This window comes from Puntigrus tetrazona, chromosome 10 (assembly GCF_018831695.1).
Source record: "Puntigrus tetrazona isolate hp1 chromosome 10, ASM1883169v1, whole genome shotgun sequence".
Taxonomy (NCBI): Eukaryota; Metazoa; Chordata; class Actinopteri; order Cypriniformes; family Cyprinidae; genus Puntigrus; species Puntigrus tetrazona.
In genome coordinates this window covers 6107138-6134485 of record NC_056708.1, presented here as the reverse complement: position 1 = coordinate 6134485, position 27348 = coordinate 6107138, and the positions used below count along the sequence as shown (strand labels likewise).

Sequence of the window (27348 nt, the reverse complement as noted above, 5' to 3'; positions counted from 1 at the left end):
TTGTTTATATATATATATATATATATATATATATATATATATGTACATTATATAGTTAGATAGACATACCCTATGTGTTAACATTAGCTAGTATTTTTGGGGAAAAAATTACATTTTAAACATTCACATAACATTTGGATACATTAGCAAAACATTAAAGCTGTTTTTAAAGCACTTCAACGGTAGTATGAATGTATCTTACATATAGAAAGCGAAAATAGGACACAAACCCTGGAAAAATATTACACCACAGCAAAAGTCAAAAATACGCACCTGTTGCGACCCGCAGACATTTTTCCACAAACACAAATCGAACAGTTTCTTATCTACTTCCCTGTGGTGAGAGAAAAGAACACATCTTTGTTGCTTTCCTTTCTGTAACACACTCCATTCTTCCTCCTACACTATTTTGAGAGCCAGTAACCTCATTGTTCAGCAAAATCTATCCTTTACCATACATTATACAACACAAGAAGAAACATTTTGGCTGCTCGTGCTGATCAACCAGAACAACAGGTTCCTCCGTGCTCAAATGTTTATCTGAGCTAGAAAACCGGGCATAAAAACACAGATATATCTGCAATTATACACAGAGACTTACACATGGAGGGCCGCTTCATCTCTCCGCTTAAGTCTTCGCGCACGTCACCTTCTGAATGGATGCACTGTGAGACAACAAGTTTTTCTGGTATCAAGTGAAGGTGGTGCCATGGTGATGTGGTCCACAGAGACTGGTCTCAGGTGACAACTGGTTACTCCACTCAGAAAAAACAAAGGAGAGAATAATAAATTACTGGAACCTTTGAGTATATCAACATGCAAGGCAACTGTTTAATGCAATTATGTTTATTGACAATAAACAGCTGTTTTCTTGCTATGCACAGTGCATTTTTAACATGCACGGAAAGTTCCATCCAAACACGGTTCCTTTACAAAGAACACTGAAGCTCCCTCGTGCCGACGCAAATAGGCCACTGCAACCTTATCTTTGGCCTTTTAAAAATCTAACGAGAATTATTAGCACGAATGTAACTGAGAATGAAAGGTCATGAAAAAAGCATACATTTTGGACGTTTAGCAGCTGCTCTGGCAACTTTGGCTTTACGTGTGGGACGGTTGACAGATGGCAGTTGTGCAGTTTTAGCAAGACTGTTGGGAAAAGAAGTGTTTCCTAAAAAATATGCGTAAACAAAATAACCTGTTCGGGTCAAAGGCTAGCAGGCTATTTATATGGTCAAAATGCATGTGGTAAATATGAGAATTATAAGCACTTGTGTTTTACAGTAGTACATATGAATAGTACTTATGTTTTGCAGTAGTACAGTCTACTGTGCGGGTAACCTAAAAATGCTTTTCTTGCATAAATATATGTGAACCTGGAGTACAAAACCATCATACATAGCACAGGTATGTTTGTAGCAACAGACACAAATACACAGGACGGGTCGAAATTATATATTTTTCTTTTAAAATACATTTTGTCCTACAGTAAATAAACTTCAGATTTGATTAGTAATATGTATTGCTGGGACTTTATATGGACAACTTTAAAGGTGATATTTAGATATTTTTGCTCCCTCAGATACCAGATTTTCAAATATTTGTATCTATATATTTATATATTTTTTTCCTATCCTAATAAACCACACACCAATGTAACCCTTATTCGTTCAGCTTTCGTTTATAAATAAAACACTAATAAAATACTAATACTGGTCACAAAGCTACATGTATTTGAAATATAGCACAAAGTTCTCAGTTATAGTTTCTGTTGGCAAAAACAATGATTTCATAATTGTTTTCTCCTGTTTAAACAGCCTAACCATTTGCGATTGCCATTTGATTTGATATATTTTGTCTTTTCTTGTAACGTGACTTAACTATGCGCGCACATCCTAGGGTCGTTTATATAATATTTCATATTTTTGGGCACGCATATCCTAATCAGAAGTGGGAGGTCTTGAATAAGTATCTTCCGGCGGCCCCCGGTAAACGATCCGCTTTATCAGGGCGAAGTGCCAAGTGCGTACGTTACATGACCAGCAACAAGTGTGCGTAATAAAGACGAACTTTCAACTTTCTCGCCGTTGCAGTCTCCCTGCAGGACAGCCGAGGTGTCGTATTCGCCCGCGCGACAGATTTCGTCGCGCATTTTTTTTTCTCGAGGAATGACCGAGGATCGGTTTGACGCGGTTGTGGTCGGCGCGGGCCTGTCCGGACTCAGCGCGGCTCGCAGGCTGCAGAAGAGAAACCCGCAGCTCAGCGTCTTGGTTCTGGAGGCCAGAGGTGCGTCGCAGGAAAACACTTCTCTTGTATAGAATTATTAATGAGCCTTACAGGCCATGTCGCGCAGCTCTGCAGAACGCGTTGGTTTTTTTCTTATTTGCAGACCGTGTCGGAGGACGGACTGTAAGTAAAGACCTGCCAGCTGCGAATGGCGTTGACCGGTGGGACATGGGGGGACAGTGGGTGTCCAGGTAAGCGTTTCGTCGGTTAATAACGGTCATGTTTCAGGGAAGGCTTTTACCGTCACTTCAGTCTCTCACGCTCTCACTTTCTAATTTCTTTACGTCGAATAACGGAAGTGAATCAAATACGCTAATGTGTGTTCTTCACGTTTTGGTTTGGGGGTTTTTTCTTGGGTACTCTGGTTTCACCCAAGTGGAAAGACGGGATATGTTAATTGGAGACACTGAATTGTCTGGCCATCTGTCCGGTTTGCTTTCTTGTCCACGGTCCAAAACTTTGAGACAGTCTCCAGCATTCGGGCGTAAGACAAACGCCTTGAAAAACTGATGGAAGAGGCTCAGGCTAAACGCAAGAACAGGTGTGAGACCCCCAAACCAGGTCCGAAATTAAAACATGTATTTATTCAATACGTCCTGCAGCGCACAACCTTCAAGATCATTATTAAGCCTCTGAATTTAACTGAATGCTATTTTGTTCTATTCTTTTATTTTGAAAATGTAGAAAAAGCATCAATTTGCTTGTGGTTTTTACTGTTTACCATTTAACAGGTTTCTACTAAGGCATTTTCACAGTTTTTTTCTGTTAAAATCATGGTCAAGAATGAAAGTACATAGTATTTTAGGCCACTTAACCCCTTCAGACCTGTTTTTTTTTCCTGAACAAACATTTTTTTATCCACTTGATATTTGCTCTTATCCAATATAGAAATAAGTCTAAAAAGATTTGTGCCAACTATTTTTTTATATATTGTATTACATTTATATATTATGTTCAAACATTACTGTTGAACCACCGATGTGAGATGGACTATTTAATGAATGTCTTTAATACATTGCTGGACCTTGAATGTGTCAATCGCATTGCTGTCTGTGCAGGGCCAGAAAGCTATCTATCTAATTCTAGGTTGAAGGATTACATTTTTGACTTTTTTTTTATTTGACAGAAAACAACACACATTGGTGATACTGGCCTTCTGAACCAAAACCTAACCGAAATGTAGCGTTTGTGACAACAAGCCCCAACTTCTTTTTGAGGTGCGCTAATTGGAACATCCCAAAAGCTTGTTTGAGCCCACAAGCACTGACAATGTGTTTTCAAGCGAGATGTTTATTGCTGTAATCCACTACCTGAACTATTAGAAAAATACCCAGAGCTGCTCTCAGAGTCCGCCGAGATCAATAAACGGCCGTTGCCTGGGGCTGTGAAAGCCTTCGCTTTAAATGAGGGCAAGCAGGATTTTCATCAGCTTACACAAAGTCGATTTGAAGCAGGCGTCTGGCTGCCTTCAGATGTCCGAATGTGTGCGGAAACACGTTTACTGGTAATTTATTTGATTTTCTTGTCCTGTAGCTCGCAGACCCATGTCATGGAGCTTATTCGAGAACTTGGTCTTGAGGTCTTTCCACAATACACCAAGGGCAAGAAGGTGCATCACGTGGGTGGTCCGCATGCCAAAATCAAAACGTACACCAGCAGCATGCCGTCATACTCTCCGCTCACCCTCCTGGATTTCACCCACGTTCTACGGCGGGTATGAGAAACGGCGTCATCTCATCTGACAAAGTGCCGCTCCACAATAGAATTATTCTTTTTTATTGAGCGCTAGAATGTGACTAATAGCCATTGTTTCATATCTTAATGGATGAAGACCGAAGGCGTTCTGCGTTGTATTTAAGATGCATATTTACCTTGTACGCTCTGCCACAATAGATCTTGTAGATCTGTAGAGATGTATGAAAGCTTTTTAGCTGCTATTCCTAAGAGTGGTTAGTGGAATTAATGGGTTTCTCTGATTTGTTGAGGTCATTTTTGACATTGTACTAGCTTCAAGCTTAACCACAAGGTGAGAAATGTGTTTATCGCCTAGATTGACCATCTTACGCAGAACATATCAGTCGAAGACCCGATGAGTTCTCCTAACGCCGAGCTCTATGACGGCATGACGCTTCACACCTTTATGGAAAAACATATCTGGACCACACGTGAGCGCTGTGCATTTCCAGTTCAATGCATTCAGTTCCCCTATTTTGCCATTTTCAATATTTCCTTTCATGCATTGTGTAAAGTAGCTGTATGTGAATGGAAAGAATCTGCAAAGTTGTAAATTTCGAAAGCGCACTATGAATAAATACCACTTCTTGATGGCATCTGCATAATGTTGTATGTTGGCCGGCCGCAAACTACTTGACCCCGCCCACAAACATGTCATTTTACTGATGACTGCTGTACACGGTAGACCAATCACAACAGACTGGGCCATCCGACCAATCAGAGCAGAGTAGGCTCACGGAAGGGAGGGGTTTAGAGCGACTGAACCTCAGAAGAATCTGCTAAGAGTTGTTTGAGAGTTGCTGGAAAATGAGATGATATTAAACGCATATTTTGAATAAACAAAGGCGTTTTCACCATTGCGTGCACGTAAACCTATTGTAGGTTTAAAAATGGCATAATAGGGGCACGTTAAGCAAAGTAGCCCATTGACATTTCTGTCCATGCTTATCTATGTGTGTGTCTTTTAGAGGTCAAAGAGGAGCTGGCTTTGTGTAGCCGCATCGTGTTCGGCTTGGAACCGTCTCAGGTCTCCTTCCTGTTCTTTCTGATGTACTCCGCTGCAGCAGGAGGCACCCTACGACTCCTGGAGACCACACCTGGTTCGGGTCAGGAGTTCAGGGTCAAGGTGAGGGAGAGTGGCTAAACAACAGAGATTACTCTCACTATCTACAATGGTTACTTGCACAGTCTCAAGGCCAATAGTGGCTTGAAATAACAGCTTTTGTAATACAAACTGGTTTACAAGAAATACTTCCCAGAGAGATTATTATAAAATTATCTATAAATGACTTCTCATCTTCCATTGAATAGAGAATAGGCCAGGGGCATGTCAAGCAAAGAAAAGTATTAAAACCACCATAAAAAGAAGTTATAAATAGATTTTTTTATGGAATACTTTTTAATGATTTACAGCTATTTTCTATTGACTAATTTATGGAAAATCATTTTAATAAAGGTGTGTGTTCCACTAAAAAACACATCATAATATAGATAAGAGTGAGAAAAAATATTTAAATGAAATGCAGTTAATATTTGTATGAATTATTACTTTGAAAAAATTATAAACCGGTTTGAATGATTTTTATAATAATATAAAGAAACATATATGATTCAATGAATTGAAATAATAATAGCAAAAAGCAAAAAGAGGAATTAAAAATATGAATAAATAATAAAAATATTGTAGAAATAAACTGATTATTAAAAATAAATAAAAATACTAATAAATTATACAAATATTGTATAAATAAAATGATTAATACAAAAATATAATAAGAAAATACTGTATGGATAAAATAAGTTAATTAATAAATAATTAACAAACAATAAATTATATTATCAATAATCATTTATATTTATTGTAATTTTGCAACCATTTTATATTGTTAAAGAATATAATAAAGAAAAATAAGCATAACAAAAATATCTATACATATTAAATTAAACATCATCATTGAAAGTCTTCCAAATGGCTGTGAAATGTGGGCCAGCTTGGAACCTAGCAAAATCATTAGATATCAGGAGCTGATTTAGGGGAAAGGGTGAAAAGCAGCTCATTTAGAAGAGCTTTTATCTCCCTTTCCTCTTTTACCTACTTTCTGTCAGCACTGACTGTCTTGTTTATCTCTTCAGCAGATTAGATCTACCCGTTGAGCACCGCATATTATTACAATGCATATTTGCCATTGCGGTTTTCGCAGCATACAGGCAGTGCAATCTCACATAAAACAAAACACACATCTATCACCGTGGCGTGCTACTTTTTCCGTACACCAGATATTTTAAAAGCAATTTCACAATCACTGTGGCAGAGAAAAAGCCCAGTGGGGCATCCTGCCACAACACAGACATCTGTAAGAAGGTGTTGTGGAGTTTTTTTTCCCGTGCGTTGAGAGCAGCAGCTGTGGACGAGCTCAATGTGATGGTCGTCTCTCTCCACAGGGGGGCACTCAGCAGCTGTCAGAGAAGCTGGTGGAGCAGATCGGCAAAGAACGGGTTCGGCTGGGTGCCGCCGTAACGACCATATGTCAGGTAACGACTCCATCAGCGCGAGGTTGACACAGAGATAACGAGCATTTCTCCACCAGCGGTGCGAGTGATAAGTTCCTTTCCTTTAAACAAGATACTGTTCGGGAAACCGAGACTTGGGCCCCGCTGCGTGCTTTTTGCTTGTTTTGCACTGCCTCTTCCTTTCCATTTCTTTATTATACATTATGGTACGCCGAAGTGCTTGTCATGACTAAAATATTTAGATAAGCTAAATCAAATCCACTCCATTAGATCGCTCTCATTTGAGGATTGGTGACACAAAATCTTTTGAAAGCTTCAAGTAAGGGAATTAGCCTATAATGTCACTCTCACACATAGAGAGGTAAAATCCATTAGCTATCTTAATGGTGTTACATCGACATGCCGGAGTAGAAAGTTTTACTGAGCCCCACTGTTTATCCACATGAACTCATTGACTTCTATCTATATATATATATATATATATCTATATATATATCTATAACTATATATATATATGTGTGTGTGTGTATATGTCTTTACTCTATACTAAAGAGGCACAGTCCTTTTGCAGCATATTTGAATATATATATATATATAGTTGTACAACTGCAATTTTATATGTTGAATATAAATATGAGGGCAAATGTGTATTTAAATGCACGGTATGCTGTTTATTTTCGCAATATAGTGTATTAATACAATTAGAACGGATTCATTTTAATTTTGCATGCCATTAAGATGTCATGGGTTACAGATATGAAGGTTGTATTCAATTAATTTGATGTTAGTTTATACATATAATATTTAATCATAAATGTAACCTAGCAAAACTAATTCGGAGTCTGCCGGTGAAGTACGATTTTGAAAAAAGTCTCTTCAGAAAGTTCACAAAAGGCTGCATTTATTTGATCAGAATTACAGAAAAAAGGCAAAATTGTCATATACTTTTTATTTTTAGCGTGTAAATGTAATTTATTTTCAGTATTGTTGCTCCAGACTTCAGAAATCGTTTTAATATGCCGATTTGCTGACTGAAACAGCTCAATACTTTTAGGAAAACTGTGATATTTATCAGTACATTTCGCTGAATCTACTGCAAAGAAAATTGAAATGGAAATCTAATATAAAATGCTACTTTTGATCAATTTAAGAAGACCTTATATTTGTTAAGCGCCGCAAGGCCACTTAACAAAGGTAGAAAATTTAAAAAAAAAGGTACAGCTCACAAAAAATACACACGACACACATGAAAACATCAACCACAATTCTTTGAAAAATCATACAAGTAAGTTTTAAGCTAAGACAGATTGCGAAGAGAAAGAGCTTGGAAGCGCGACAAAAAGATTGTTCGCCTACAGCAGACGGTCAGATATAGGAACGAACAATAGGCCAAGTTCAGATGATCCGAGAGACCGAGGGTGAAGTAGGTTTGACAAATATAGAGGTGCGAGACCATTTAAAGCCTTAAAGGTTAGCAGGAATCAGTGAAGATATCTACTGTGAGCAACTGTGTGTAGTCGAGGTTAGCGGTCTAGTACACGCTATACGTTTCTTTCTTTTTAATTTGTCTTTGCTAAATCAAAGTTTTAATTTCTCGTCTTACCATGACATTAATAAATATCCTTACGTTACATGAATTCATCCCTAGTAGGGAAGCTGCCAGATGTGTGCATTATGAAAAACGTGTCTGAATCTATGTAAAGAGTAAAGAGCAAAGGGTTAGTTTACCCAGAAATTAAAATTCTGTTATTAATTACTCACCCTCATGTCGTGCCAAACCTGCAAGACCGTCGTTCTTCTTTGGAACACAAGGATATCACTACGATCGGCACACAGAAACGAGACATTGGTAAAATAGCGGTTCAGCCGTAATTTTACTGCTTTTTGTGCGCAAAAACGATAATAACCCAGAGTATCCCAGAATGTAATTAATGTTGACGTTCAGTAGACAGCGTGTTCACGCTGAAGGTAAACAACACTCATTATGTTGACTGCATTACTCCATAATGGCAGAAAACGGTAATTCTAAGAGAAGAATGGTTGAATAAATGACATTTTAATTTACATTATTATTATGTTTATTGTTTCTTTGTGCACAAATAGTTGATTATGGTAAGAACATTGCTTTCTATAGAGGAAGATTCCGTCAAAAATATCTTAATATGAAGGTCTTACGGGTTTGTAAAGAAATGAGGGTGAGTAATTAAACACGGAATTTAAAATTTTGAACGTGAAATCCCTTTTTGAACATAGACATTAAAGTGCACTATGCAAATTTAAATGTGTTTTTTTTATGAATGCTTTTGAATACACCTAAAGTTGGTCTCTTTTTAAAGACATTAAGCGGATTGTTGCAGAAGTGAAAAATTCAATAAATTAAAGTATGAAAAAGTTATAGAAGTTTAGATTTACTGTAAAGAAAATGTACTGCACTCATAAATATATATATTTCATAAATATATGAAAAGGCGTACATCTAAATAAGTTATGTTTGATATGTTTTGATAAGTTGATATGAAAAAAAATTCTGATTCCTGTGATATTTTACTTAGGCGTTATACCACAAATAACCACCGGGTGCCATTTAATTTTTTTTTGGCATTTATTTTTACACAAATGTATACATTTCTCTCTCTGTATTACCTTTATCACCAAATTCCCGAGACTCAGACCTTTCCGGCGATATATATTTAGTTTTGATTTTAAAAGAATGTAATACATTTGAAATATGACACCCCTCACTAAGGGGGAGGAACTCGCTATCATTTTTTTAAAGTACAGTTTCTATGGTAACGCAATATCCAACTTAAAACATTTCACAGGATAAATCAACATACAATTTTTGTGTCAAAAGTCAGAGCTCCTGTTATGGTGTATATCTTCTAAAGTGCACTCTTGTCATAAATTAAACTTTTACTGCTCCTACATAATTTTTAACAACGAACTGTGGTAAAATAGCTATTAAGGACTCTTAGACCCTTCGAATTATATACAGTCTGTCATGATTACATTAAGATTGAATTGTAATATGGTGAAATAAACATAGACATCCAGTATTTACGGGACGGTGCTCCCCGCTTCCCATAGCCCAGGATAACGTCCAGGCGTTTTGCCATAGATTTGGTAGCTGGTCTCCATTACAAATAGTTGTCTATTAAAAATAGCACTCATATTTCCATCTGTGGCACCTTTGGGAGTCCTACATACTGTAACAGCCATTATTCATTTATATCTCAATCTGGTCTGTTTAGGACGGCTTTATGACAGCAAGCCATATTAATTCCAAAATTCCTCTCAAGAGCTAGATCTGAGTGCGTGTGTGTGTGCGCGCCAGTGTATTGTATTTATTATCCATGTTCAATCCATAATTCCATGTATTTCTCCGCAGGGATCAATAAAGTTCACATCACAGTTCTCTTATTGTGTTGCCTACAGTTTCCTCCACAACAGGCCTTTGTCAGTGTCCTTGCCATTCTAGTTAGTTTCAACCTCACCGTACCAGCCTTTATCGAGGTTTCAGTTTTTAATCAATTCTAATATGTTTTTCTCTTACAGAATTCAGAGAACATAGAAGTTACGACTTCGGCAGGCACAGTCACTTGTAAAGCCGTCATTGTTGCGTGTCCTTCTCACTTGGCAGGTTAGTGCACGTACAGACACACGATCACATGGTTGGTATAAAACAGTCTGTCGAACTGACCCCAAAACAGCAGTCAATCACGTGCCCCCCGTAGTGCACTTCCTCTGGGAGTACCGCCATCCTGGCTGCAAGTTTGGCTGACACGTTTTGTTTAACAGATAGCGCGTCGCAGTCTGTTGCGCGGAGTCTGGCGAGGACACTTTTAATGTGACGGATCTAAGGACAGCTCTGAATTACGCAGAGTGCCTGAACTGCCGTCGTCCTTCTGGCTCTAAATCAGAATTTGCGGATGGCAAGCTGACAGGTGACGGGAACTCTTAAAAACCGGAGACACTGTTGAGATTAGACAGCCGTCCAAAATGCATTCAGCGATTAAATAATGAAGGCAAGCGTGGCTTGAAGTCAACCGTCAGGCTCGTCTTCTCCTGTTAAAAAAAACTTTTTTAACAGTCTGGGAGACAGAATTATACAATCTGTACACATTATGAAACACAGTTTTATGCTTAAAAAGGCAAAGAATTTAAGTATATTTAAAAATATTTTTTTATCAATATACTCCAAGAAAGCTAGTGAATAACTTCAGCAGACTTGGGAGATAGTGACACAAGTCATCCAGTTTATATGGTACTCTTTTCATAATTATATCTGCTTTAACTGAATGGAAAAGCTGCTTAAAATGTCTTTTATGAATGATATATAAATATAACTGCATCAAGGTTTAAATGACAACAAAATTAACTATCCTTTATCCTCTATAGATGATTTTAATTAATATATAACATATTAGTGCTGTCCAACGATTCTCATCCAAAATAAAAGTTTTACTTTACTATAAAGACACACGCATACAGTATATATTAGTAAAATATTTACATGCTTATATATTCTTGTATTCTTACTTTTCTTAAATATATACATGGCAAGGCAAGGCAAATTAAATTGTGGCATAATAATAATTTATATAATATTTATATTTATATTTAGTGCTGTCAAACTATTAATTGCAAGTGTGTATATATACACACACACACACACATATATATATATATATATATATATATATATATATATATACACACACACACACATATATATATATATATATATATACACACACACACACACACATATATATATATATATATACATACATACATACATACATACATAACTAATTTGTACAGCGATACAAAAAGCATATTTTAACAACAGTAAACGACCAAATTCCGAAAGGTTTAAGATATATCTCACTTAATAATAATGATTTAATTTAATTTCATTTTTGACTTTTTGACTGTGTGATGTACAAACCGATTCGCTCAAGGAATCAAACACCTACAGAGTTTGTAACGTCTCTTGACTCACTCACTGAAGTGTTAGTGTGTCCCGCTGTGTGTCGTCTTGTCATCTGGGCTGATGGAGACCAATGTTTTAACCTCCCATCCATCTATCTTTTATAATGAGTGAAGTCACTCCCCCACAACCTCCATTTCAATGATTAATGAACTGCTTGACTTGATAGTACTACTGGCAGCCCACAAGAACTTTTCTACTGGCAGCCCACAAGAACTGCCTCTCACTGTATATTTGAGTTTTCATGCGTTATTAAATATTTAAAGGAACAGTTCACCCAAAAATTAAAAACGTGACTTCTTTATTGTTATTTTTTCCTTAAAACGCGAATGCACTTGCCATTCAAGCGCCAAACAGGTATCGTAATCGTAAGTCACTCTGGAAAATATACCTGTCTAGGGTATTAAAACTCATGACCGAATATTAGGTTCCCTGTGAACTATTCCTCTATAAGGACTCTTCCCCTGACTTGTCATCATTTTAAGATACTTGTTTCCTTTAGAAGTCCCAGGAAATGCCTGTCATGAGCAAAGTCAGCGAGATGGACGTCTTCTAGCGATCGTTTTAAATAAGCGTGTTGAAACCTTATACGCAGTTCTGGATTTCTCTGTCAGTCGGGGAGAGGACAGAATATGAAGTGTGGGTGTGCGTGGGCAACCATGAGAAACAAACGTGTGTGTGTGTGCGTGTGTGTTTGCCGGGAATGTTGTGCGTGGGCATGCGTGTAGCTGTATAAACCCATGAAGTATTCATGCTTTGCCGCACCAAGCCTCCAATATGCCTGTGATTAGTCAGGTTGTGGGATGTATGTGCTTTTTGTCTTGGTATTTTGGTTGGCGTCCGGGCGCTCAACCGAGTTTGGACGCGTTCCTTCGGTGGGTTTGTGGCGTGTCGAAGCATAACCGGGCGCAGCTGGTTGGATGCTATATTTAACTCCCAAGTCTTCCTCCAAAACGCTGTACCTGACTAAGCTGGCACTGCAGCTGCATGCAATTTGAGCTGACTGGCAGAGAAAACGGTCCCCGGCCCGGCCTCCCATCGACTCCACTTTGATGAGAGAGCATCTCCAGTGACGGCGGACTACAGCGGTGGCAAGAAACCTCACAGACGCGTCACTCAGAGTTTCGCTTAGAGGCCTGTTTATACTGTAAGAAAGCAGGGAAGCATTAGCATCCGTTTGACTGCCATGACCTATTTTTAAGGGTGTTTACATCGAAGTTTAAGCTGATTTTTTGCTTTAAGAGTGCCGGGTTGTTTCCAGTTTCTCAGCACTTTGGGAATGCGTTCAAAGGCACAGGCTCTACGCCCAAACCTTTAATTAGCAAATTGCTGCTATCACTTTGCCATTTACAGATGAATGAAGGCAGGGTGGGTGTGTGAATGGGAACAAAGGATGCTGCAGATTTTGGCCATGAGTTTGTGGCTGAAAATGGCATTTTATGACATTTTCGGCAAAAAAAAAAAAAAAGAAACACAAATGCGAACGACACTTTAAATCTTATTGAATCTTAAGATTATTTTGAGGGGGAAAAAAGTGTTTGCTTTGAAACATCAAAGTGTAAAAATGCTTTGACATTGAGTGCTGTTGTTTTTATTCAACGTGACACATTAAAAGCAATCCAAAGAAAAAGAAAAAAGAATCGAAATTACAATTCTTTTCATACATTTGTATTACCTCAAACTGGCATTTTTTCAAAATGCATTTATTTTTATTGCTTAACCGACTTGATGTTAGTAAGCAAGTAAAATGCATTTGTTAATTGTGAAAAAAGTTACATTTATTCAGTTAAAAAGCATGAACTTGCATGAACACAATTAACAAATGCAATTTAATATGGCTAGCTGTAGAACTGTAGAAGCTGTAGAACAACCAATATTCAGTATTAGTTCAAATGTATCCAGACATACTGGAAAATAAATGAACCTGATTATTGTGTATTTAAAACGTATTGGTACAGCAAACTTAATTGTTTCATTTATGCATGGGTAACAAATATGCATCACATTTAGCATGCATTAAGGCCTGTAGCTTATTGCATAATATATGTACATGACCTCAGTCATTTTTGGTGATGCAATATATTGCCCATTATATTTATCTAAAAAAAAAAAACATGATAAAAGAAAGTTTAAGAATGAAATGTTTTTTTTGACAATGTCATTTAAATTTTTCTATATTTTTGAAAGTGTATAGGCCTTTTTGCATAAGTATGCTTTTATATTATGGTGTCTTAAAGTGACAATAATATCTCTTATTGCAATTACTTTATGGGGTAATATATCGCACATCAAAAAGTTGTTATCGTGACAGGCCTACACGCATTTATTGATTTGTTTGTCACAACTATATTTCAGTTGGATGGAAATTTAATATGCAACTCAAACAAATAAATCTTAAATGTAGGGCTAAAATGTAGGCTTTGTTTTTGTGTAAAAGACTTGGTATTGGGGGAGGGACATTGCCATTCTGGGGTTCATTTGATTGGACAGAATTCTGCAAAGCAATAAGGTGGATGAGTGATCAGTATCTTTGGTTTGTGTTGTTATATTATTGCATTATTATCATCATCATTATTATTAGCACATTTACAGTCGGTCATTTAGCAGACACTTTTATCCAAAGCGACAATGGAAATTCCAACAATGGAAGCATTCAAACTCAACAAAAGAGGAATTATAAGTACAAGTCTCAGTTTAACACAATACGCGTATCTTTTTAAAATTATGTAATAAATAAAAAGTAAACCAATAGAATAGAAAAGATTAGCGCATGCTAGTGTTAGTGGCTTTTTTGCTTTTGTTAATTGTATAATAAATAAAAAGAAAACAAATGTAGTTAGTATTATTATATATTTTTTTAAGAAAACAAGCAGTTAATCAATAAAGCAAAATTCTTAAAGGGGCACTTTTTAAAAAAATAGAATAGAATAGAAAGGGCTAATGTTAAAGGGTTAAATAAAGGTGGAATAAGCCAATTAAAAACAAGCATTCAGTCTAGTATGTACATAATTTTTAGTTTTGGTGCAACAATAGTTTTTTTATTATTATTATTACTATTATTTTTGCCTTCCCTTTTTTTTCCCCCAATGCTTCAGGCAGGTGGGAGAATCCTACAGAAATGAGCACCTGTGGCCCATTAGCCTGAGGTTATGCTATAAATGTCTGTTCCACCACTCACGGCTACCTGAGTAACAGAGGTGACAGATGCCAACGAGTGAGGGGGAACAGAGGCAACACAGATATATAAACAATAATAAAAATCCAGAGGGGATAGACTGACAGAAGTGTGTGAGGAACTAAAATATGGGCTGAGAAATATCCAGGGAATTAACCAAAGCATGAACTGCAGCCTCAAAGCATGTGTGTAGCATTATTTATTTATTCACAGTTCACTAAAAGAATCACGCAAAATATCAACATTCACATATAATGTGCTGAAAGCAATTTGCACCAAAAATTCCCATCCTCCAAGCTGGGCTCAGATACAGCGGATTACAACAATCTGGTGCAGATCACTGGCCCTTACAGCGTCACTCATTGATTGTTTCGTTAAAACAGTTGTCGATATCGATACAGTTTATGTCTATTTAGCACCCACTCCATCAGTTGATCGTTATTAGATGAATTACTGCTGCCACGGCCGACATAAAACATACACGGACGTCTTATTTCTTCAAAAGCTGCGCAAATGAATTCAACCTTCTGTCCTTCTGTTTGTCTGCCAAAAGGGTGGTATTGCGGCAATGCTATTTCCTAACGTCTAGCAAATTGAAGTAAGCAGACAGCCGCTGTCGTTTATAAGCACACAGTTATGATGGACTGCCAGGCGGAGAGCGATCGCTCTCAATCAATGAGAGCAACTCCACGGCTCAGTCACTGCGGCTAAATTAGATCTGTTTCCCTCGTCTGCCATCACGGCCCTTCAGAGAGACAGATTTGTGTGGGTTGACATGGGATTGTCGGTCACATGTATACGATTGCACGTATAAATCATGCTTAAGAAAAGATGCATTGGCATGTCGTGTGGTTTGTTTTATTCATTTACATGTTGGAAAGTCCTTCGGGAGAGAGTTAACCCAACGGAAATGCGCTAATCAGAGCCTCTTGCTTAATTAGCAACATTTGTGAAACATAATGTAATCAAAATATCTTTTTCTGATTGCCGTCGTTTAATAAAATTACACTCGTAGCGCCTCTCCGCTTCGGTTGTCTTGTTTGATTTTTCATTGTCAGGATAGAGACATTTATTAACATCCTTTCCAATTAAAATGCTTTTATGCGTAGTGCCGGATCTACCTGAATGATGTTGGGTGATCTGCTAAATATTTTACAGATGGACGTAGTGACAATTTCCTTCCCAACAGTATCCAAGCTCCCTTTTATGTCCCTTTCGGTAAAATAACCCTGGTATTTTGTAATTGTTTTGTACTTCTGGCTTTTTAGATAATCATATTCATTTAGTTGAGATATCAAGACACACATTCAGCTGGCATAACAGTGACCTGCAGCTTTTTAAGTAATGTTGGTCCTGGAAGTATTTTTTTTTTCCTACTCATTTTCCTTTTTTAAAAAAATGAACAGATTGAAGCTATGAACCATTCTAGCCAGCTCCCAAATGGATAGCAACATTAAAACATTTGACTCAAAGCTAAAACGTATTTGAAAATTGGAAAATAGGGAAGTATAATATTGTGTACAAGGCGTCTTGAGGGAATAAACTAGTCCATTTCTTTTTTTTATGTACGCATATGTTTTACTCATTCCCTAGATATTTTTACTAATTCCCTAGATATTTTTCAGCCCATATTTAAGTTCCTCTCAGACTTCTGTCAGTCTATCACTTTAACTCGAGTTCTGGAAAAATGTAACATTAATTCAATCACTGGTAATTACCTTGGCTCTCTTCACATTGAGACATGACTGCGGTTTGGCCTTGTGTGGTTTCAAGCTTCAGAAACATGACATAATTTCTATTAAGGAAGCGTATGCGAGCACTGATGCTCCCTACAATTTGTCGTGCACTGTGGAATATTTTTGAGTAGCGAACATTTCAGGATTTTGCGATTGAGACCGCCCTTAAAATGGCAGACTGCCTGATTAGTGCCCTGACTACTGAGCAAGTGAGTTGATACTGTCGTTAGTCGTTGTCGTCAGTCTAAAAACATCTTATAACGAAGGCTGTCTGACAAAACAGCAGCTTTTGGAATGTTGCTCTATTAGAGGCAGAGATGTAGAAGCAGGTGCTTATCTACACTATCGTTTAGCCCCGCCCACCCATTCCACATCACTGCATGTAGGCCGTTTCTCAAATAGAACGCTGCAACTTCCCGCAGTCGCATTTGTAGAGTAATATTTTAGAATATTAACGGGTATAAATTTGTTTATTCTTTCTTAAACGTAATATGCTTATGACTCGCGAATGTAATGCTCAGTTAGCTGGTAAATGTTTCAAATTAATTGGTTCAAAAACATTTTTTGTTAGGCTGGTCCCTTTACATGTCACTAGCAACCAATAACAAGTTAAGTGGTCTGAATGTATAGTTCAGTAACGAATCTTTAGATCAGTGGTTTTCAATCCTGTTCCTCGCGACCCACTGCTCTGCACATTTTGCATGTCTACCTTATCAATCACGCTCTTTTCAGTTCACGGAGCTCTTACCTAATGAGCTAATGATCTGAATCAGGTGTGTAAATTAGTGAGACATGCAAAGTGTGCAGAGCTTTGGGTCCAATTTCAGGAGCTGTCAAAACTATATTTTAAAATCAGTTAGGGCTATTACAAGTAAATCGAAAGAAGGCTTGATTCCCAAATAAAACTTTTAAATAACGCAATATTAAAAAATTCTTATCAAATAATTGTATTTAATATAAGTTAAAACTAAAATACATTAACAGTTTGATTATAAATAACATGCAATTGCATCCGTTTGCACTTAAATATGTTCTTTTAAAGTGTATTATTTCCACACAGCTTTTACTGTTGGGTTTAAGAGTTTATGTTTAAAGTGACCGACTGGGCAGCAGACAACAATTTATTTGTGTGCCCCTTCTTCAAAAGGCTAGCCGACATGTTGGCTTGTCGCCAGATGGCTGTCTCATCAAAAATGAGGTCAGTGTCCCTTCTGGCACTGTTTGTGTTACTCAGGCGTAGAGATGGCCCTGAGGGCTGCACATAAAGTTATTGGATACCCCACACTTACACTCGCAAAATGGCTAAGCCATAATTACGGCTTTTAGGAAAACAAAGTAGTAGTGTTAAATCACAGGGATTCTTTAATAGATTGGCAATTTCATGGAGAGCTAGTCACTGGGGTATTAGATCCAATTTGCGAAAGTGCTGCTTGATTAGAAGGTATAGCTACCTGAATCAATACCAAAGGATGATCTGAGGACTATGAGTTATTCTATACCATATTCTTCCTGTCTGTCTTCCTGCGCTCACCATTTGTCCCTTTCATATCTTTGAATCCATATGCTGTTTTCCATTTCTCTTTAAAGCACATATTTCTATTCAGTCCTGTCCTGTCCTCTATAATACCCCCTAAATCCAATGTATAAACAGCATCCCAGAATCCCCTATGATGAATGTCAGCGAGACATTCCAAAACCTAGTCAGCTGCCTACGTAGGGAGAATTTTAAGGCATCCTAGATGTGTACCTGACTCTGAGACTGTAGCAAAATATACACTCTAAGAAAATACCCAATTGTTTAAATGTTTCATATTAACATGTACTGTATGTCATTCAGCTGGCTACCATTTTAGCCAGTATTTATCGGTTTTTAAGATAGTTTCATATTGTTAGCTTAGCAGCATGCTAACATCAATACGAGTTGGAGTACAATTTGTTGTTACAAATTGCTTTCTAATGTGGTTAGGATGCTTTCTCAGAAGGTAGCTACTTATAAAGACAGTGACCAAAAAGCTCACAAATTTGACCGTACTTGGACCACCTTTTCAAAACTCTTCTCCTTGCCAACTTTCGGTAATTTCATATGCACTACACTAGTTAAACACTTGATACATCCCTTTACTGCACAGAGTTGCCCTCAGACAATGGCTTGTTTATCTTATGCCCCATGTTCAGTTTTTTTAATGATTGAAACCAATTCATATGTTTGCAAAGTATCAAAGAACAGTCCTGGGGGTCACTATCAAGCACCATTTGAAGGTGGGACGTCCTTTTTCTAGCACATAGCCAAAGGAGCACAGGATGTGAGAACTTATTTAAAATGTCATAAACTGTTTCTTTTCGTTGACTACGGTATGCAGAAAGGGGTAAGGAAATGGGGGTCTATGGCTCCTATACCTAACCAGAATTCTCCATTAACAATACATACAGGTGTGAAGGAATGGAAAGTTACAAGGTTCCTGTGTGCGCAGGAACATCCAAAGTAAACTTCACCTCTGTTTTACAGCAGGGAAGAAGTGCTTAACATGGAGTAAAATCTCATTTCTTGAAGTACACAATATGACAGGACACACTACATCAGGGCTGAGAAACTTTAGTCCTAGAGGGCCACCATCCTGCAGAGTTGGAGTTGAGCCCAACCCCAGTCAAACACATCAGAACTAGCTAATGAATGCATTTTAAGATCACTAGTAAGCTACAGACAGGTTTTTTTAAATTAGGGTTGGAGCTAAACTCTAAAGTTTGGACTAAAGTTTCCCAGCCCTGTACTACAATACAAACTTACATATGTTTATTTAAAAAAGTATTTTTTCCTTTTTATTTAATGATTTTTTGACAGATTTGTGATGTTTTATTGCTCTCTGAACATTGTATTCTGACATTATTGAATTTTCTCTGTGATTCTATACCATTGTTGCACAACATTGCCCTGAGGGAACGCAAAAATTTTGGGATGGGGGATGAGGGTTGGTAAAAAGAAAAAAAAAAATTTTCCAGAATAAACCAAAAAATGATGTGGAATTTACAAGAATTGTACTGCAATTTCCATAAGGGTAAATCACCTTCTGCGGAAATGGTAATGAAATAAAAAGCCTAAAATCGATGTTGGTGTTAGGATAAATGTACTTTTTTTGTAGTTTTTTTTTTTTTTTTTGAGGCAAATAAAAACAAAGATCATCAAAGTATCCTTAAAGTAACTCAAAGACCTAACTTCTAATTATTTTATTTTAGTTATTTAAACTTGCTGAGAATTTCTGAATGAAAACTGCTTCTACACTTTTCCCCCCTAAGTTTAGAGAAATGGGTCTATCCATTGACAAGCGATCTGACCAATCATAACGCAGAATCTGCCATCTTGCCTGACAAACAAATCAGACAGGAGAATAGATAAACTTTGTTAAACTTTAACTTGAAAAATATTGTATCATACCAGAAGTACCCTGCTATGTCTTGTCTGTCTGGCAAGTTGTCAGTTTCCTCTTTTCTCCGCGAGAACATGGTCTGTAGTGCGAGAGAGATATGGCTTGTCGTACACAGCAACAGTAAATAAGGAGGGCGGGTTTTTTCAGACTAGGGTTAATTGTAAGGACAGAGCTGCCTGTTAATGTCAGCATCATTCCGCTGTTGTTGCTTATTTAATTCAGTGGCTCTCTTAATTATGCCCTCTCTTTCAGCCCAGATTCGTTATGAGCCTGCCCTTCCATTCGAGCGCCAGCACCTCACCCAGTGCCTTCCTGTCGGCCACATGACGAAGTTTATCATCACATACCCCACTGTGAGTAACACGCATAACACATCCACTTACCCACAACTGGCTTACCGGCTTTCCCAGCAAAGTGCAGTCACTACCCCTACGGCTCTATTGCATTAAATTCTATAATGAAGTTAAAATGTGCAGAAGCATGGAGAGCTGCCTCCTAGTGCTCTGACTAGCATATTCAGTATAAGCCCATGCTTTAATTTAATATTTAATCTGGGCTCTGCAGTGACTGGAGATGCCACCTTAATCAGTGGATAAGATTTGTCTGTTAACTGTGGAAGATGTTTTGGAACATCTTTTGCATATTAAATAGAATAATAGGTTTCATTCATTCACTACTTGTGTATAAAAAGCTAAAAGTAGCGATACATTAATACGTTTGGAGTCCACCGAAAAGCAAACGTGCGCAAAATTAGTGTAACAATGTATTAACAGTGTAACAGTGTAACAATGATTGATCAATCCTGTTGATAAACTCTGCCTTAGTGCTTATTATTATCTTTAATTGCATATATTCATGAATTACGTATAACGCATTCACGAATGCTGTCGAAGTTACATATGCAAAACATTAATTTACATTTTAAACGTATCAATTTAACATATGTTTTTATCCAAATCGATTTATAGATATCACAAAACACATTTTGTTTTAAAATGTTGCCATTGAAACAGATATATTTTAAATAGCTTCTATTTCGAATTTCTACCTTTAAAAAATACATATTTAATCATATTGACAGGCGTCGTTCACATAAAACTTGAATATTAAGTGATCATTTACATATAATTTCAAACCTGTTTGATCTTTGGTTGCTAATCAGCATGTAGATATTACACATAACTGCTCATAAATCTAAGATTTATGCAAATCTAGTTGACATTTATGCAGACAATGTCCGTTTTGCAGCATTGCGCTGGTCTCTTTTAATAAAGAATGAATGCTTTTCATTTTCAAGGCTGATTTTTTTTTTGATCTGACTTCACAGGCATTTTGGAAGGAAAAAGGTTTCTCTGGGGAAATTGTGGTACGTCCCTCCGAGGACTGCCCTTTAAGCGTCACATTTGATGCCACCAGCCCCAGAGGCAATCCCGCGCTGGTGGGGTTCATCACTGGAGTACAAGCCCGTGACTGGTGCGACAGAAAGGTGAGAGACAGATAGAGAGAATGAGTGTAAGGGTTTTGGAAAGAGAGCAGCGCATTTTAATAGCATATAGCAGGAGTGAGAAATGGAAAGAGAAAGTGAGAGATACAGAAAGCAAGTTTAATATGTCAGGTCTATTCTCGGTTTCACACTTTCAGGGAATACTCAGACAGTGAGTCAAGAGGTGAAAACAGATATACATGTTGACATTTAGTTGCTCAAAAGCCACCTATGTAAAGCATAACAGTCACAATACCCTGCTGGAGAGGCCGGCAGAGCTGCAAATAACCATATGTTGTGTTTTGGTAGCTCGTGTGGGGGTTTTCTTTATCTAGCTGAACTTATAAAAGCTGTCTACAGTATGTGGAGAAAGTTGTTGAATTTCTCAGTTCTAAGTTGATTTCATGCTTTTGGGAACTTTCAAAACCATGTACTATAATACATGGGTGGTTAGCCATTTTAGAAGTAATTTGATTCCACTTACAGCATCTAGGGAATGACTGCTACCCAACAAAAAGCTGACCAATTATTATATTTAAAATAGCTACATTTTTCTTGCTCAACCAGCGCTAGCACGATTTTGCTGGAGAAAATAATGACTAGTTGGTCCATCGGCATTGTTAATGTCAGCTATTAATATCAACTTGAAGTAAAATGTAAATATTGTACAATTGTTTTTAGAAATGTTGCCTTACATGGCAACTAACTAAAACAGTTTTAAGTTGTGTTTTGAGTTTTAAGTTTTACTAAAATTACTAAAACAGATCTAGAAACTTAGAAAGCTAAAAGAAACGAACGCTAATAAAAATTACAAAATAAAATGACCAAAAATCTAAATATTAAGACAACATTAAGACACTACAATTGGATATAAATACTTGTATGCGATTTTATTAGAAACCTGATTGTCTGTAAACACGCAATATCTGATTAGCGATTAGCCAAATGTCTTTGGTACAGATTAAACTGGAAGCGCTATCTTGGGAAAACAAATATTTCCAGCTCTGAGTCTTCAAAGAGTCTTTTCCTGACTGATAATGTGGCCAACTATTGATCTACCTATCACTCATCACTCAATCAAACAAAGATGGCCACACATCTTGCATACAAAAATAGCTAGCCTACAGCTAAAATCCATGAAAAACAGATGAGACCAGAATTTCCTTTTTAAGATGAACTGATCTGATAAACATGTTTCCATCTTGCTTCTTCTAAGACCGTCTGTAGTCATTCATAATAGACAAGAGCAGTGAGTTTACGGTCGCTTCATTCATAATGAATCAGATGGACAAGCCAGCTCTGGTTCTCATTTGCTAATACAGCATTACTAGTTTGTATTTGCTAGTGTTCTATGTTGAAATACCCAATTGTCACCTGCATAATTTGAGGAAGAGTAGTAATGTACTCTATAATGCATTTGTCGACAAGCTCTGGTTCAGTTGTTGCAGATGTGCGAAGAACCCAGACTGACTACTCAGCGCAATATGCCCGAGCCGTGTGCTTTCTGCCGTTACTCGACATTACCTCCACATGAATGAGCTGGCAATGTTTGAAGTGTGGACATGAAATGTAATTTTGTACCATTTGTTTTATGGCTAGGGATTAGAGATAGTGGCTAGTCCTCCAACTCCTTATGGGCACTTTTAAACCCCAACACAGATGCTTTCTCTGCCGCCCGGCCCCCTACCTGGTGCGAAGCCATAATTGTAGACTGAATTATGGGCCGGGACACTCGGTTCAAGTGGAAGTGTGCACAACATGCAGATGCAGGGTTTTATGTGTTCCCTTAACATCTGTCACTCGCTGGCATCGTAACAGCAAGGGTGCGCGGCCTGGCCCCTTTTTGCCCATAACTCATGAAGAACAGAGACCAAAGATACAAAATACCCTTTGTATTTTAGAAGAGTAAAAAATGTTTCTGGACATGTTATTTGCATGTTTTAAAAATGTATTAATGTTTACATTTACATTTCTAAATGTTAAATTAAGTGCGAACTATCTTTTGCAATTAAAATTGTACTATCAGGATTTACTAAAAAAGGTTCTTTTCAGCATAGCCTACTGGGACTTCTTTATTTATTTATTCTTTAATTGCGACTATGCTAATTTGTACTGCGCTTGGTATATTGTGTTGGTCAATATGTAAATGAGATTTGCACATTTTTAGTAAATCACCCACAGAAATCTTGGAATTGTGCTCTTGCACTGAGGTGCCCTTTATATTAAAACCGGCCTTACAAGCTCTTTTTTTACCCTCTTAAGTAAGACATATATATTTTAAAATGTAATAAATATGTTATACTTTTTATTACATGTAGCTTTTTATTTCATTTATAGTATATTATCTACAAGTACAGTTTTGTGATATGTTGATGAACAAATGTTTTTGTGCTCATTTTAGATGGAGGAGAGAAGAGATGCTGTGATCTCCAGCATGGTGAAGTACCTTGGTCCGGAGGCGTCCACCTACATTCACTATGAAGAAAAGGTACGTGGCAAATTTCAGCCAATATGTGCACTGAGTCACAGAAAGTATAGTCATTGTCTTGAGAAACTCTTTGCTTCAGCTTTGTTTAGCAGCATCTAGAAGCACCTGGCGTGTAAGGGAAGAAAGTGCTGAGGGAAATCGAAAAATTATGCAGAAAAATATTTTATGGTGGCTTCCGTAGTTACAGCAGAAAAATGTGGAAATTAGACTCGGGAAGCTTTTTATTTCAGGTCATTTTGGGGACACCACTGAGTCTGTTGAGGTTTGTCTCTGCAATTGTCTGAGTAAATTATGTTAATCCTTGATTGTGGAGAAATTGTGGTTAGTTTTATTTTTATTTATTAAATATACTGTTTTGTGGTAACTGATTATTAGCTAAGCTGCACCCTCTTTGGTAATTGCTGCTAACTCTTAATTCAGATTGCTGAACAGCCCATAGGAAATAACTGGAAATGCATGTCACCAGTGTTATTATCAGTAGACTGTGCTCATAAATTGGTAAAAATGAATTGGATAGCATTCTTAAGGGATCTGAGATGAATTACATTGCAAAAAATATATAAATAAAATAAATTATGCAGTACCATGATTAAATCATAATCATGATAAATGCTTCCCAGAGTTAAGATAAATAAGAAACAAGTAAAAAGCCTCATTTAGCAGCAATTTTAGAGTGAAAAACTAACATTTCTATAATACAGTCACTATGCCACTGTAAACCACTGTGACCAAATCAATGTGTAAATAAAAGGAACCTTTTAGCGTCATTAAAGAAATAGTTCACTCGAAAATTACAATTTGATGAAAATGTACTTACCCTTCAGCCCATTCATTGTGGCAGATTTGGATAATATAGGGAGTTAAAATAGTTTAAAAAAAAAACAAACAAAAAAAAAACTCTCAGCCAAAGCTGAAAAGTGGCAGATAGCAACAGTTGCTAAGGTTGGATTAGCCAGTAGTGTTCAGTTTAAAATGTTCTGGATCAGTTTTAACAGGTTCATTTGAATTAGCTCAATGCAACAACAAATCATTGCAGATGCATTAATAGAATACAATTTCATTTGGATGGCAAAACTAGTTTTTTATACATTTATGAGTTGGACCTCAGGCAATGTCAACAGCATGACACAATTTATTTGTGGTTTCCATTTTTGGAAATTATATTACAAATGCCACTGAGACAGAGCTACAGAAATGTCTCATATGCAGTATATAAAAATAAGTCGGCTAAGTGCAGGAATTTAAGACTCCCTCAATTTTTCATTTTTTCATTGGTTCAGTGTTTAATCGGGGGTGTCAGACGCATAATTTACACTCTAACAAGTATGATTTCCTCTCATGTTAGCTCAGTTCTACTAATAATTAATACGTTACAGTGTACGGCCTGAGATACAGAGGTACACCCAGCATCCCTACGACAATAAATTGGATGAACGGATCGGGAAATGGATAGATGAAAGAGTGGCAGCGAAAACATCTTTTAATCTCGAATGGATCCAAATGTCAAAGCTCTCAGTTTGCAGTTCCTGTTCGCATTGAATGAGTCAGCATGTGAAAATAACACACATTGTCTAGAATAAGGCATGAAACCTATTAATACCTGCTAGAGTTTATCACCTCTGTCCGATCTCCTGTATGACTCTTGACAAGCCTCCTTGTGACACTCGCCACAGGCGCCAACTGAAAATGGAAATCTCTGCGGCCACCTCTATTCCTCGTTGACCAAAGCTGAGAGCCAGTGTTCCACTTTGCCTAAAATGCACCATTTCACAAAAGAAATGGGAATTTCTCTCCCCTGAGAGGTAAAAAGGCGCCATGGACTATACTGGAGGCGTAATTGAGATTGACAAACGGGCACATTGGTCTGACAGCCGTCAGCTTCTACAGTATGTTAACATTTTACTGCCTCGGTGCGAAAGGGGTGTCAGGCCACTTTAGCACTGCAAGTGAAAAGGGAGAATAGCCTTAAGCTACTCTGTGGCCTGTGGATGGAGAGAGCGGGAGAGGATGATTGGACTACTGATGGTAAGGCCATTTTCCAATGAGTTGCAACTGAGACAAGAAATACAATACCTTTTCAAATAAAGAATTACCTGGAGGGCCCTGAGAGGTCTCATGCGCTGGGCTTATGGGTGCATTGTGGAGAGCAAAGGCGCTTCAGCACAAAAAATATCCAGATGGTGTTTAATGCATATAGTGTAAAGGAGCTAATGCACATTCGTTCTCCTCTAAGACGTTTTACATATTTAATAAAAAACAAATAGTATTATTACATAAATGATTAAACACCAAGTCATAATTGTTTAGGTTAAAGGTAAATTAAAAAACAAATGTGTGAAGTAAGAACATTACAAGTCATAAATTCTACTTTGGTTATTGAAAATTACATTTTAAATGAATTAACCTGCATTTAAAAATGAACAAAATAGACTAAATTCATCATTAAAATGTTTGATGTATCGCGACGGACCGCTGTAGCACCTCAGTTGGACCGTTTGATGGAAAGTTCAGATTATTTTACCGTACCATTGAGTCTCCTTTCAGCAAATTGAACGAGCCTTTTTTCAAGTCATTTTGTTCATTTTAGCAAAACATAATTAAAATGTTACACTTCACTTTCCTAACATATCTACTATATGCAAATTCTGATCACACAACAAACGATACAAAACTATAATGCTACGAGAAACAGAAAAGAAGAATTCATACATAACCCCCCTCCCTCCCAGAAGATGCGTTTAGGGAAAACATTGACTTTACCTCGAAGTCTGAACAGTTTAACCAAAGGACAAGATTAAATAGCTTGATCAGGGAATAATTGCTTGTGGGAAGATCGCAGCATATAGTGTCCTCGTCCAACCCCAGCAGAAAACAAGCACCCAGGAATGAGTCGTGCCAGCTTACCTTATTGTAGCGAGAAATTCCTCCACATCACTCTCAACCTTCCTTGCCACAGAGCACCCAGCCTCTCCGCAGCCTCTCCTCTTCTTCTTTTTCGGTAATGTAATGTTTCTTCTTTCTATTAAGTAGATTTTGATAAACAAGGAGACGTTCATTGTGTGATAACTCAATAAGCTTTATCCAAGGCGGTATGGGCCAGAAAGAGAATTGATTATTTCATCTCTCGAGTCTTTAGGTTCGAGTCACTCGTTCAACATTGGTTTGGTTAAACCCCATAAGCTTTAACCAATGCAGTATGATCTGGAAAGATAATTGATTAGCTAATCTCCAGAGTTTTTCAAACTAATTCCAAACTGAACTAAGAACCTATAGGTTATTGCACATGCTCAAATAAACAAATCACTCCTTGAGACAACTCATTCTTCCTGAGTCACTTTAAAGATTCATTCAAAACAAAAAAAATCGTTCAAGAAAGTCCCATCACTACTTTACATATTTACTTAAAGCAAAATATGAACATGTATAAACATCAGAAAGTATTTTATTTTAATCATGGAACACACCATTTTTCAGGATTAAGTCAACAGAAGTTGACCGAAGAATCTACTCTCAAGCTAGA

The 27348-nt window shown here is 37.2% G+C and overlaps 2 protein-coding genes across 2 annotated transcripts in view; one reads left to right on the top strand and one right to left on the bottom strand.

Moving 5' to 3' along the window:
• The window catches only part of vsig8a (V-set and immunoglobulin domain containing 8a), a 7547-nt gene extending 5150 nt beyond the window's left edge, over positions 1-2397 (bottom strand). Inside the window, exons 1-3 of the mRNA XM_043250530.1 lie at positions 2338-2397; positions 602-760; positions 274-334 (exon numbers count right to left, since the gene is read on the bottom strand). Of these exons, the coding sequence (XP_043106465.1) occupies positions 274-293 (20 nt within the window). The 5' untranslated portion in view covers positions 294-334; positions 602-760; positions 2338-2397. The remainder of the gene's footprint in view (positions 1-273; positions 335-601; positions 761-2337) is intronic.
• Positions 1973-27348, top strand: part of si:ch211-127i16.2 (amine oxidase [flavin-containing]) — a 34926-nt gene continuing 9550 nt past the window's right edge. The window contains exons 1-10 of the mRNA XM_043250529.1: positions 1973-2286; positions 2390-2477; positions 3820-4000; positions 4337-4451; positions 4989-5146; positions 6463-6552; positions 10087-10171; positions 20110-20210; positions 21185-21343; positions 23742-23828. Coding sequence (XP_043106464.1) covers positions 2169-2286; positions 2390-2477; positions 3820-4000; positions 4337-4451; positions 4989-5146; positions 6463-6552; positions 10087-10171; positions 20110-20210; positions 21185-21343; positions 23742-23828 — 1182 coding nt within the window. The 5' untranslated portion in view covers positions 1973-2168. The remainder of the gene's footprint in view (positions 2287-2389; positions 2478-3819; positions 4001-4336; positions 4452-4988; positions 5147-6462; positions 6553-10086; positions 10172-20109; positions 20211-21184; positions 21344-23741; positions 23829-27348) is intronic.